At 44.9% G+C, this 13994-nt stretch overlaps 2 protein-coding genes across 2 annotated transcripts; both read right to left on the bottom strand.

The window, feature by feature from the left end:
• Positions 1-362: 362 nt before the first annotated feature.
• HCAR2 (hydroxycarboxylic acid receptor 2) lies at positions 363-2457 on the bottom strand. The gene has a single exon (XM_014858757.2). The coding sequence runs from the start codon at positions 2333-2335 to the stop codon at positions 1346-1348; it is 990 nt and encodes a 329-aa protein (XP_014714243.1). The 5' UTR covers positions 2336-2457; the 3' UTR covers positions 363-1345.
• A 6597-nt stretch (positions 2458-9054) lies between these two features.
• HCAR1 (hydroxycarboxylic acid receptor 1) lies at positions 9055-13040 on the bottom strand. The gene has a single exon (XM_014858758.3). The coding sequence runs from the start codon at positions 12030-12032 to the stop codon at positions 11034-11036; it is 999 nt and encodes a 332-aa protein (XP_014714244.3). The 5' UTR covers positions 12033-13040; the 3' UTR covers positions 9055-11033.
• Positions 13041-13994: the final 954 nt, after the last annotated feature.

The following is a 13994-nucleotide window of genomic DNA, read 5'->3' as shown; positions in this document are numbered from 1 at the left end:
GTTCTTTCTTCCCCTCTTATGCAAAAATCCAAGACCAGCCAGTTCCTTTTTTAATACACATATATTAATAGCAACATTCACCAAACTTCAAATAAAATGCAAAGTGCTCTTGCAATCCTGTCTGTACTACCCTTCTGAATGCAATGGGTTTTATTTATGCCCAGCCCTTTCCCATCCCTGTCCCAATTCGTGTGTAATTTTTACTTAACTCTTTCATGATGCAGCTCAGCGTCCACACCCTTTTTTGACTTTACAGTATACAGTATTTTCTATCAGGACGTAGTTGACAACCCATAAAGGTCTCTGCTTGAGTAGTAAGCCCATTTCTGTGAACCATCACCCAGACACACGCAACCCCAGACTGCTTGTCTCATATAAAAGTTTATTGAAGTGGTAAGTTTCTTAGAAGTACAGAAACACAAGCAAACGAACCGGGAGGAAGCTCCCCCCCGCCCAACCATTGGGCAGCATTTCCCTTTTAACAATAAAACCAAACACAAGTGGGAAGGAGCTCTCTTCCCTGAAGCCTTTTCAATTGTTCAACTTTCAAATCAGTGCAGAGGAATGGATTAGTTGTAACAGTTTCCCTCAGAAATACTGTTTTGCCCCATCCCTCCCAGGGATAATCTCCTTCTTAGCACCGCTCGAAACTCAGATATTCACCACAGCTCGGGAGTCTCTCCGTCTAGACTGTTTCTGCTAAAGCTTGGCTGAAAGATGAATTGGTCCCACGGAACCCAGGTGACCTACTGGCTTGTCTAATGATGCCTGGGCTTCTTCCAGGAGCCAGAACTCCCCTCCAATCACTTCACTCTCCTTGTCCCAACTAGAGCCCACACACAGGCTAGATATGACCCCAGGAGCTGAGAACCATCCAAGGCTCAGGCAGGTGAAGGAAAGAGGCCAGTGAATCGCAGGTGCTGATGGGCGTCTCCTGTAGCTCTGACTCTGCTCGGCAGAAGGGTGGACAGTTTTGCCATCTTCAGTTCTGCAAGTGTCCAAGGTTAGGCAGAAGTTTCAGATGCCTAGAAGCTCTATCCTCCGTTCCCCCAAGATTTCTGTGGTGACACTCTGCAACCAAGCAGCCCACTCTGCCACACCACTTCTCTAAATCGGATTCTCTGAATCTGGACGTTCTAGGAAACCTCAAGCCAAGTCTGATGTCGTTACTCTGTGCACCAGCCAAACTGTTTCTCCAGAGATCTTGGTTCTTGGTGACAACCTCTTTTCTTGGCTTGGTTATTTAATGAGAGGCCAGAGTCAGATAGGAGGGGCTCCATGGCTCACTGGGGTCAGCGATTAAAGCGTCTGGAACACTCCTAGCAATACTCAGTTCCCCCGTGAGCTAGACGCTTGTGCTCTGGTTATTAACTGGCTCATCCGGCATCTTCTTCCGGAGGCAGCGGTTGATCAAGGTGGAGATGAAGTTGGGAAAAGATGGGCTGGAGAAGTAGTACACCAAAGGGTCCAGCATGCTGTTCATGTAGGTGAAGCTGAGGGTGATGAAAAACGCAAGGTCAATCGAGCGATAGATGTCACAGTTCTTTGTACCCATAGTGCGCAGGAGCCAGAAAATACGTATGCGCACAGCGACACTGGGCAGGAAGCAGACAACAAAGACAATTGTCACCACCATGATGAAGTTAATGGCCCTCTTGATCTTGGCGTGCTTATCCATTTGTCGCTGCCTCAGGCTCCAGATGATTCTGGCTGAGCAGAACAGGATGATGCCCAGGGGCAAGAAGAACTCCAGGAGGAACATCGCATCGTGCCACCTGAAGGTATGGCAGATGCTAAAGCTGCTGCACAACTTCGCATTGCCATTCCTGATCAACCTCTTCTGGCCCAGGAGATGAACTGTCAGTCCAATGGTGACACCCCACAAGAGGCAGGAGATGATGCCTGCTGTTCGATTGGAGATCTTGTTCAGAGCATGGTGGGGATGGACCACCCGGAAATACCTGTCTACCGCCACCACCGTGAGGAAGATGATGCTGCCCTGGCGGTTCATGGCCAGCATGAAGAGCATGATCCGGCAAGGGATGTCCCCAAACCTCCAGTCCCACTTCCTCACATAGTTGTCCGTCAGGAACGGTAGGCAGATGATCAAGAGAAAGTCAGCCACGGCCAAGTTGAACAGGAAAATCCGGCTGGATTTCCAGGATTTGAGGTGGAAACAGAAAATCCAAAGGGCAAGGCCATTGCCCAGGAGGCCGAACACAAACTCCAGCCCCAAAACCGGTGGCAGCACATTGGCAATGAAGTCATCCCGGAACACACAGCAGTTTTTCTTGTCTATTTCCAGAAAATGATCCCGCTGGTGGTATGGGTTCATGAGTGGATCGAGCTGTTCCTAGGGAGCTCCTCACCTAGTGAATCCTCAAGGGAAGTGGTGCCTGTCTATGTGGTTCAGCGCCTGCCTTTATGTCATGTCAGGGTGTTGAAATAGATGACTAAACGCTTACCAGGAAACTACGAAATCACTTTTAAAAAGACAGTAAGGCTCTTATGCAACTTGCTGTTTGCATAAACAAGTAATAAAATCCCCTGACCAGGCGGGAACCCACGAAATTTTCTAAACGTAAAGGATAAGTTTAGGCAAGCCACCTGTCATTTGTAAATTACTGAAATGTGGAGGTCTTCCCTTTGGAGGGCTGTGTGCCTGTGTATTGAGTACTTAGCACCGGAGAACTGATTCACTACCATGCGGTTAGCTTACGTAATCAACAAAAACAAGAACGATAACAATTTACGATGTTCAACAGCATGGTTTTCCAGAAACATTAAGAATTAGCATAAAATATTAACATGCATATAATTTAAGAAACAGTAGCCTGCATATGATTTCTTTTGGAAAGACCAAGAGGACAGTCATTGTCTATTTTATGAGGACAGATGTATTGAATTTGATGTTGCCATGCCATCCTCTCTACACAAACAGAGATTGCTTTTCCACACCAGAACTCTGCACTCAATCTCTAGTTAGAAAAAAAAAAAAAAGCTACTTGAGAGCAGCATAAAATTTCCTAAGATGTTTGAAAACTTGAACCTAATTTGGATTGCCAGTGGTATGTTAGAATAAGTTGGTTTTTTGGTTTGTGTTAGATTTCGATATGCTTCTGTGCTCACGTAAGTGATTTATTTTTAAGTATGTGATTTTGTTTTTAATTAATAAGCTTTATTTTTTAGAGCAGTTTTACGTTCCCAGCAAAATTGAGCAGAAAGAACAGAGAGTTCCCATCCAGCCTGTCCTCACTCTTGCACAGCCTCCTCCTCTAAGTGCGTGATATTTTAAAAGCCCCTATTTTTCAAAAATTAAACTTAGAGCAACAAGACCTAAGAGGACTTTGAACTCTGCCTCTCAAGCAGGTCACCATTTCACACATCATTTCCTTGCTTTTCAGTATAATTGGGTGTAACCCTACAGAACATTTCTACCCTTTAATATCTTGGTTAGGAATTCCTGCTATGCAAGATGTTGTAAATTGTGTTGGATCTACCTTGAGTTAGAAATAGGAGATTTGTGGGGCTGGCCTGCTGGTGCAGTGGTTAAGTGCACGCGCTCCGCTTCAGCGGCCCAGGGTTCACCGGTTTGGATCCCGGGTGGGGACATGGCACCGCTTGGCAAAAGCCATGCTGTGGTAGGCATCCCACATATAAAGTAGAGGAAGATGGGCACAGATGTTAGCTCAGGGTCAGTCTCCCTCAGTGAAAAGAGGAGGGTTGGCAGCAGTTAGCTCAGGGCTAATCTTCCTCAAAAAAAAAAAAAGAAAGAAAGAAAGAAATAGATTTGTTTCCTTAGTTGCATACCAAGGTTCAACAGTAGGGGTTTGTAGACTCTTCACAGTAAGCTGCAGTCACGATAATCTAATCTTAGACTCATAGGAACCAGGGGAACTTGATGAAGATGATGATGAAGAGGAAGTTGGCACCCATGTTACAGAGAACTTCCAACATGCCGAACCCCGTGCACAATGCTTTAAATACATTATCTTGTTTTATGCTGACTGCAGTCTGTGAGATAGGGAACATCACTGATTCTGACTTCAAAATGAAGAAAGTGAAGCTCCGAGAGATTGGTAATATATTCAAGTCTATCCAGCTAATAAGAGCAGAGCTTGAATTTGAATCCAGCATTGGCTTCAAAGCCTGTGTCCCTAACCATTACACACACTGCCTCTTATGTTAATGCTCCTTCTGGAAGGCTACTTTGGATTGGGGTGACATTATGTGGGGGTATTAGGTTCTATTGAAATGACTGGTATTTGTTTCCCGTCCTTGCTAACCGTGAATATGCTGCTTCCTTCTTGGATGAATGTGAACTTGTCAATGAGGTTCATAAAGCAATCCTAAGGGCCTTTATTAACTAAGAGTCAGAAGCCCGAAGTTAGCAGCAATAAATGCATATATTAAGAAATTAGAAAGATCTCAAATAAATAACCCAAATTTACATCTCAAGGAACTAGAAGAAGAACAAACCAAGAGTCAGAAAAACTAATAACAATAGTTATTCCCGGGAGCTGAAATTTGCAAGGGAATCTCCTTTCTAAGTTTTACAATTTTACAATATTTGGGTTTTATTTTGAAACAATAGTCATGGATAAAATTAGAAAAGAACAGCAACAAATATTGTTAAATTTGTAAAAAGAAAAGCTGGACTTTGGATGCTTGTTCTGGCTCTGTTAACTAGCGGTCAAACCTCTTAACCTCAGCTGCCTCGTGTGTGAATTGAAGGATTGGACCATCTTCAAGCTTCCTTCCAGCTTTCACATGCTCTGATTGTAAACCCAAGTTCACAACTACTCAGACAGAATGAAACTTCCCGTCTGCCTGGATTCTGGCACCTGCTATGGAATTTCCGGTCTTCCCATTGCAACACGGGCATGTCTTGTCTTGCTTGTATCCTTCTTTATGTACTTATTTTTTTCCTTACTAGTGGATGAGTTGTACAGAAACTTGTTATAATGAATCATTTCAACAGCTAAGGCAGTGAGTCCACAGAGTTTGGGGGAAACTCCACTTCAGATCTATGACTTTCACAATTAACTCGGATCTCCATGCCTAGTTATCTTATTACATCTTGAATGTGTGCCACTGACCTGGATTGAACCATTTTTCAGAATTAAAAATAGATAGCTATCATCTCTCAACTGGCTTGCTTTGTGCCAGGCATTGTGCTAAGGGATTTGCATATGTGATCTCATTTGATCCTCACTCACAAAAACCCTGCGAGTGATGTGCTGTTATTATCCTCATCCTCGTCGTACAGTCAGAAAACCAAGGCTTAGAGAGGTGAAGTAATTCACTATTATTTGCCTTTGAACTTCGCTGGGATTTCTGTTTTAGTTATCTATTGCTGTGTAACAAACCACCACAAAATTCAGTGGCTTAAAACAACCACCGTTGCATTACCTCTATGGGTTGACCGGGCTCCGCTGGTCCGTTCTTGTTTGGGGTCTCTTAGGTGGCTGCTAGGCTCAAGCAGGACTCTGGGACACCTGAGCTTCCCTCCCTCTTCATACAGTCTCGTGTCTGTCTATGTAGCATCTCTATGTGGCATCCACACACGGTCTCTTCATACGTTCTTTCCACAGGGTAGGTTGGTCTTCTTACAAGGCTACTCAAGGCTTCCAAAAGCACACAGCAGACCTTCTTAATGGCTAGGCTCCGAAATCCTAGAACGTCACCTCCACTGCATTCCTTTGGTTAAGGCAAGTCATATAGCCAGGCCATGTTCTACTGGGAGGGGCCGCATATGGGTGGGAGTACAGGAAGCATAGTTCATTGGGGGCATTTTGGGAGACTTCCCCCTGCAAATCATAAATGACATTGAGTTGGCTAGACACTTGGGAAATGAGGACCTCTGGACTACTACAGAAGAAGATGAAGTAGGAGAAATTGGGAAGTAAGGAGGTAGAAAGGAAATGGATGATACTGACCAGCAGGGCATATAAAAAGAAACGAGAAGGATATTGCAGAGTGTTGAAATATAGTGTTGAATTTAATGTAAAAAACCTAAGGGCAAAGCAGAATAACCAAATAATCTTGAAAAAGAAGAACAAAGTTGGAGAACTCACACTTCCTGATTTAAAAACTCACTGCAAAGCTACAGTAATCAAGACAGTGTGGTCCTGGAACAGCCACATGCAAAAGAATGGAGTTGGACTGCTTCCTCACAGTGCACACAAAAATTAACTCAAAATGGATCACGGACCTAAACGCAAGACATAAAACTCTTAGAATAAAACCTAAGAATAAGTCTTCATGAACTTGTCTTAAGCAAAGCCTTCCTAGGTACAACACCTAAGGCACATCGACAAGAGAAAAAATCAATAAATTGCACTTCATCACTTTAAAGGAGTGAAGTGGGATTTTTTTTTACAAAAGTAATAAAAAAATGCTTATTAAACAAACAAAACAAACAAGAGCCTGTTTGTGGAAGAGTGTGGAAGAAGGCTTTTTCACACACTGTTGGTGGCAAAATGTTGGCTCAGCCTTTTTGCCAGAGCTAATATACTAAGAGCTAATAAGAGAAAATACGATGAACTAATAGATAGAGTACTTACTCTCTGTTGGGCATTATTCTAGGTGTTTCATACATCTAAACTCACTTAGTACTCACCAGCACCCTATGGGGCAGGTACTATTCTTGTCCCCATTCTACAGACAAGGAAAATAAAGCATTGAGAGAGAAGTAACTTACCTGAGATCACACAGCTAATAAGTACAGGAGAAGGATTTGAACCCAGACAGTCTGGCTCCAGGGCCCATGCTGTCAGCCACTGTGCACACTGCCTCACCCCGTATGCCTGTCCTTTGACCCAACCATTCCACATCTAAGAATTTATCTTCCAAAAATCCTGGCACATGAGTCCAAAGATAGCGCATTCAGAATATTCACCATGGAATGGTGGCAATAGAGGAAAATTGGAAACAACTTAAATATCCATTAAAAGGCCATTAGTTAAATAAACTATACATCGTTCATTTATACGATGAAATATAGTTAAAAACAATGAGCTTGATCTCTGTTCCCACGTGGGAAGCTAGTCATGACAAAAATGCTTTGCAAAACTGTATTTTATATATAATAATCCTACTTTAGCAAAACAAAATACTCATTATTTGTGTACAAGTGTGTAGATGCCCTGAATGCTAAGTCATCACCTCTAGGAAATGAGATTAGGAGGAATGAAAAGAAGACTTTCACTTCTTACTTTATATATTTGTTTGTTCTTTAAATTTTGAACAAAAACATAATTAAAGAAACGTAATTCTTTTTTAGAAATAAAGAATCTGAAAGACTATTCACAAATTGTGTGTTGTGACGGGTTGTGAACAGGCCCTTCTCTCCCTGATGGATCTCACGGCTTCACCTCTTACCAGGTGTCCTGGCCCCAGCCCGGACTTTCCATTCGTGTCCCATTGATTGTCCTGTGGTTCCCAAACCATCTTCTCTTGTTCACCTCTCTCCTCTCTAATTGGAGGACCTTTCCGCACTGACTCACCTGGTTGCCTTCTATCCATCCCTCAGGGCCAAGTTTATGAGTCACTTCCTCTGAGAAGCCTTCCCCCACCCCTAAGCCAGGATTAGGGACACCTGGATTCTCCTGCAGAGCCCTGTGTTTACCATTTTCGCTGCAGTTAGCCTGAATGGCAATTTTCTTTTTTCCTTGGTTTCTACAATAGACCCCATGGGATCGGGGCTATGTTTTTCATTGTGTTTCTACTGTGCCTGGTACAGAGCTGGTGCCTAATAAATATTCCCTGAAAGGGAGGATGAATGAATGAATGAATCTTTACAAGGAATAAAATACTGACCCCTACCCACTCCCCCTATATCATCATTGTAGGCTGAATATAGATTATGCCCATATGTGAGCCCATCTGTTTATTCTACTCTATCTCAACCTGTACATATATATATAATTTAGTGCCCCAGCTTCATGGATGAACTCTGAAATTCTTGTGTTTAGTTTTAATGCTCTTTTGTTCCCATCTTGACATGCTTAATACTTTTTTTTTTGGAAGATTAGCCCTGAGCTAACATCTGCTGCCAATCCTCCTCTTTTTTTGCTGAGGAAGACTGGCCCTGAGCTAACCTCCGTGCCCATCTCCCTCTACTTTATATGTGGGATGCCTACCACAGCATGGCGTGCCAACCGGTGCCATGTCCGCACCCAGGATCCGAACCGGCAAACCCTGGGCTGCTGAAGCAGAATGTGCGCACTTAACCGCTGGGCCACCGGGCTGGCCCTTCTTAATACATTTTGAACAAGGGATCTTGCAGTTTCGTTTTGCACCTGGCCCTGAAAATTATGTAGCTGGTCCTGAAGCCATTCATGCACTCGCTGTGATGATGGGGTCTTGAGTCATATTGGAAACGTCTGGATTAGAAGGCCCAGAGGGCAAGCAAGGTGAGATCATGCATTGCAGTGTGGCCAGCTCCCCACCTTGCTGTAGAATCTTAAACAATTGGCTCAGCCCCTTGTGTCCAGACTTATAATCCTGTCTAACCAGCCCCTGCACTCTGGTGACTCCAGATACCGTCTTAACCATTTCAGTTTCAATAAAGGGTAAGGAAACCCATCCTGAGAATAGACCTGACCTTAAATTTTTGCACTGTCAGCACCAATAGAAAGTACCTCTTATTTCTTCCATACGATTCATATAGACTACGTGGCCTAATATCCCTGCTAGCTTTTGTGTGACTTTTCCTGAAAGACCCTGAGCAAGAGGAGAAAACATTTTCTAAATCGATTACATTTTTCCACTTCAGGTAGTTTAAACAGCGTCTTGCCAAAAAAGCTGTACTCCTCTTCCTTACAGTTTCTGAAGAACACTTCTTAAGATGATTTCTTTTTGTCACATTGTATGAATTTAAAACGGGAAGCAAAATGAGAGTCAAGACTGTCTTTGGGTTTTTGTTTGATTTTTCTTTCTTTTTGTTTGTTCTTGCTGGTTTTTAGTGAGAACGTCTGCCTGTTTTCTTTGGAGGGTAAAGTTTTAAGAAGTCTTTTAACACGGGGCATACACAGGACACGGATTTTCTTCAGGAACTCATTTTTATTAAGATGAAGCAAGAAAGGAGCAGCCCAGGAAAGAATTCAAGCTAAGAATAGAATTCAAAGCAGAAGTGCGGGTTTTCACAGATTTCTACGAGGAGGACATATGTTCCTTGACGCTGATCGGAATGCTTACTTTTGCTCTTTCCCAAGCAGCTGGGGAGCAGGCGGCTTTAGGTGGTGACAATGCAGCAGCTACTTAGCGGCTCTGAACCCCAGGGGAAGTTGCTTCCGTGCCTCAGTTTCTTTATGTGTAAGATGTGTTAATACAATAAGTCATAATATCGAGTACTTACTGCCAGACACTGCGCTTAATTCTTTACATGCACTTATTCATGCAGTCAAATATTTATTGAGCACCTGCTGTGTACAGGCCTTCTTCTAGGCCCTGGGGGTACCACAGTGAACAAGGTCTCTATGCTTCAGGATCCTACCTTCATTGAATCCACCCAACGATCTTTTGAAGTCAACATTATTGTTACCCCTGTTGGACAGGTGAGGAAATTGAAGCTAAAAGTGGTTAAATAAAACCTTCTCCCCAGATCACACTTCTAGTAAGAGGTTAGGCTAGGATTCAAACTTAGGTTCATCAGACTTTCTACAGCCCCTACTTTTCATCACTAGGCAATGCAAAGTGCCTCTGAAAAAGGAAATAAGGACAGCTGAAGGGGTGTTCTGAGGCCAAAGAACTAAAAGTTGGTAAGGTCCTTAAGTGCAGAGAGTACACTGGAAATTTGACAAAGTGTAAATAAAGGAGCTGAGAACAACTTTCACAACTTCGTGGCTTGAGAATAGAGCTAAGATTGGTTTGAAATCTTTCTTCCTAATCTAGGGCAGGGCTGCCTATCATTTCATAGAATCATCTAGTTCTGAGGCCTCCAGGTATATGTTTGGGAACTTATGTGCATAAGGACACTTAGCCTTCTTGCCCTTTCGTGTTTGTACAGAATCCTGCAATAAGAGGAAAATACTGATGTTTGCAGAGAACAGGTCTAGAAACTATATTCATTGAAAAGGCGGAGGTCATTAACCTCCCTGCCTGCCCCCCGCCCCCAAAAGACTTTGCTGTCACACAAGGGTTGACTAACGACGCTCCAGCTAAAAGGGACACTAGCACAGTGCCTGGCACAGAACATGAATTCAGTAAAGACATGGAGAATGAATGAATGAATAACTTCAACACATAGTCACATAACAAGCAATCAAAAGCGATAATGCCAGACTCAGCACTTCCCTAAGGCTAACGGGATTTTTTCAAGCAGTCGGCTCCCACTGGAAAAATCAGGGCAGGTAAACATAGCCCTCAGCACCTTCTTTGAAATGTAAAGACTTGCAGAAAAATTCGGAGTCTGAAGAAGGTCAGATGGAACTGTTTTGCAGTTATTCTTCTCCGGCAACTGAGAAGTCAACAATGTAAGGGGGCCCCATGAAGACGAAAATCATCGGGATCAGGACCTCCCAATCTAAAGAGCCTCACTCAGCTTGAAATAAAATTATTGACTTACTCCAGTTTCTATTTCCCGAGACAAGTAACAATTGAAGGTCGGAAGATAGGAAATACTGATAAGTTATTAACTTCACTAACTTCCCCAGAGAGAGAACATAACTGGTTTAAACATTGGTATGTATTTACTCAGCTGTTTAAAATTACACAGGAGCCGAGCTCTTCCTAACCCCCCGCCCCAACACATACATGCCCCACTCCGTGCATATATCATCCCCGTCACTGTAATCAGATGATATAAATGCAACCTACTCACTTCTCAATTGGAACCTTTCAAAAAGGCACAGTAACCTGAGTTTCACGTCCAACAGTGAGGAGGATACAGCTAAGAAAGGGTGGCATTTTCAAAGCCCCTCCCCCTTAGCACAAATTCTTTCCAAGTCGCCAATCTGTCCTCCTCGCTTTAGTGTGTCTGCCTTTTTTAGTGCCATTCAGCACGTTTGGAGATCCCACTGGACATCAGGCTAGCTTTGGAAGCTATTTGTTACACTGGTGCAACTCCTGTGACAGAGGCTCGAAACTGGCATCTCTTCCGGCCGCCGTGTCTTGGAGCATCCTGGACGCTTGGGTCTCAGACTGCCAATTTTGAGCTTGGCGTAGAATTTGGGGAACAAAGGACTTGAAAAATAATACACCAGGGGGTCCAGCATGCTGTTCATGTAGGTGAAGCTCAGGGTAACGTGGAGGGCTATGTGGACAGACGGATCGCAGGCGCTCAAGGGCACCGTCCAGAGGAAGTACAGTCTGGCTGACACGCTGGGCAGGTAGCACGTGACAAATACCACTGCCACCACCATGATGAACCGGGTGGCCTTCTTCATCCGCGTCTGCCTGGCTAGGTGCTGTCTCTGCTTCAGGCTCCAAATAATCTTGAAGGAGCAAAACAAGATGATGCCGAGGGGCAGGAAGAATTCCAGTTGAAACATGACGTCGTGCCAGCCATTGGCTGACTCCATGATGAAGCTCTCACAAGATACAGTCTCCCCTTGCACACACAGATGTTTCTCCATCAAAAGATACAGAGTCCCCAGGATGATCATGGTCCAAAGGGCACAGACGATGCCAGCCGCAGTCCGGTTGGAGATGGTGTTCATCATATGGTGGGGGTGGACCACTTTGAAATACCTGTCCACAGCCACCACCGTGAGGAAGACGATGCTCCCAGCCCTGTTCGTGGCCATCATGAAGAGCACCACCCGACAGGGAATATCCTCAAAGGCCCACTGTCTATGCCTGAGGTAATAGTCTGTCCGAAAGGGCAGGCAGACCATGAGAAGGAAGTCGGCCACTGCCAAGTTGAAAAGGTAAATAGTGCTCGGCTTCCAGGTCTTCATGTGAAAGCAGAAACCATACAGGGCAATGCCATTGCCCAGGGCGCCAAGAACAAAGGCCAGGATCAGCAGTGGTGGCATCACCTGAGGGATGGGGTCCCCCTCGATGAGGCAGCACGACTCGTTGTCCATAGTGGACACAGGACAAGTGCTCTGTGTGCCAGGCTGTAGAGTCCCCGCAAAGACACAGATGCTTATCTGAGTGCTACTGCTCACACAGCTGCTGTTCTACCAACTTCTTCACTCCAGGATGCAGGTGCTGCGCGTGTGGGTGGATGCAGGCGCTCCACGGAGAACAGCAACTTCAGCTGGGAAACGAATGATTCAGGGAAGTCCTTTCTCTGGAGCCTGGGTCACAAGCTGCCTGTGTCCCTGGGAGCCGAAGCCTGGAGACATCCAGGCTTTGAAACTCATGAAATTACGCCCAAGTGATCATTTCTGGGAAGCATCTGGCAGCTCCGATGGGATTCATACTGGAGGGGAGTTGTGGGGTCCAGCCCCAGAATGGTTCTTGTTTGCAGCCTCACGCCTTCTCCTCAGACTCACTCTGTGCTGGAGAGCGCGCAGAGCTGCCCAGAAGGCAGGAGAAAAGCTTGTTTGTCTTCCCTCCCAGAGGAGAAATACAAACACTTCCTGGGGCCGTTCTGGGCCTCTGCTTCTGCTTTCCTCCCTAACCTTTGCCTGACCGCCCTGTCCTCTCCTTGTCCCAGGGGGCACTCCCAGGCTGTGCCAGTGGGGAGGCTCTGTTCTCCAGTCCTCAGAGCCATTTCCTCTACCCACATCCAGAAATACAGCACTCAAAAATCAGAAGGGTCTGCGGAGGAAAAAAGCTCTGAAAACGGCACTTGTTGGTTGTTAGAAAAATTCCTTGAAGCACGTTGCCTTTCCTGCCTCCATTCGCAGCTCTGACCCTTTGCATCCTTCCATGGACCCAAGTAAGTGACCAGTTGCACAACCAGCAAGACCATGAAATGGATCTGAAGCCACTTCTCATGGATCTGTCTCCACAAGACAGGCTCTTTGGGACCCAGTTCCTCCCTCGGCTGTTTGCAAAAGAGGACTTGGCTCTGAGTTTTGCACTGGCTGTTCAAAAAAGCCAAACATGATGATCTATGTTTTTAATTTTAATTAAAATTAATTCAGTACAATCAATTAATGCTGAGCTCATTGATGGGGGCAAATGAAGGTCGGGGAGGTTGGTCAAGGAGTCTGTCTCTAAAATAATCATAGGTAAAAATAGACTGCACCAAAGACGGACTCTTTGCTAAAATTTCCTCTCCTTTGGCTTCAGAGGTGACCTATCTGCCCTGCGCCTTTCAGCTCCCAGCTGAGGAAAGGGGAGGGGGAGCATTGAAAGAACACAGGCGCCTGCTTCCAGATGCCAACTAAAGCTAAATTCTCCCCACTGAAGCCTGGACTCCAAATTAGCCCAACACCACCCCCGACTGCCCTCACCCTACATGACCGCTGTCACCCCCCACCTGCTGAAACTGTTGAAAGAGTTTCCTAAGTGGTTTCCTTTCCTCTAGTCCCTTCCCTGTAAATCCTCTCCCACACTACAATGTGGTTTCTCTAAGGCACAGATATGATCATATCCTTTTTCCTTACTTAAAAACTTTCATTAGTTCTCTTCAATGTCAAGGTATTAGACTGTATGGCCTGTGGGGCATATCTGGTTCAAAAACCAGTTTGGTTTAACAACCTGGGACCAACCTATAAAAACCTGGATTTCCAGGATCTCTTGGAAAACTGGAAGATCTGGCCACACTGGGTCAACAATCCCACGTAGTAACAATCAGCCGGAGCTGAGGGTAGCTGCCTCCTTTAGTCAGGGCAAGAACTCTCCATTTTGCCACAGTCCTCGCCACTCCCTACTTCATGGTCAGCTTCATTCCTTCACATGCCTGGTCTCTGCGGGATTTTGAGTTTGGCACCTTGGCTCTAGGTTAAAGGTCACATTGCTTGGATTGGTATACAAGGCCCTTCACAGATGGTTCCCAAAGTACCTTTCCAAGATCACTCTCCTGCCACTTTCCTTCTCATATCCTACTTGTTGGTCTCATAACTTCTAATAAATAGCGGTGTCCATCAGAC

Source organism: Equus asinus, chromosome 8, assembly GCF_041296235.1.
Source record: "Equus asinus isolate D_3611 breed Donkey chromosome 8, EquAss-T2T_v2, whole genome shotgun sequence".
NCBI classification, from domain to species: domain Eukaryota; kingdom Metazoa; phylum Chordata; class Mammalia; order Perissodactyla; family Equidae; genus Equus; species Equus asinus.
This window is presented reverse-complemented; position numbering and strand designations above follow the sequence as displayed.

What these genes read in the sequence shown, in the direction of transcription:
- HCAR1 (XM_014858758.3), bottom strand. Translation starts at nt 12,032, where the DNA reads ATGGACAACGAGTCGTGCTGCCTCATCGAGGGGGACCCCATCCCTCAG.
- HCAR2 (XM_014858757.2), bottom strand. Translation starts at nt 2,335, where the DNA reads ATGAACCCATACCACCAGCGGGATCATTTTCTGGAAATAGACAAGAAA.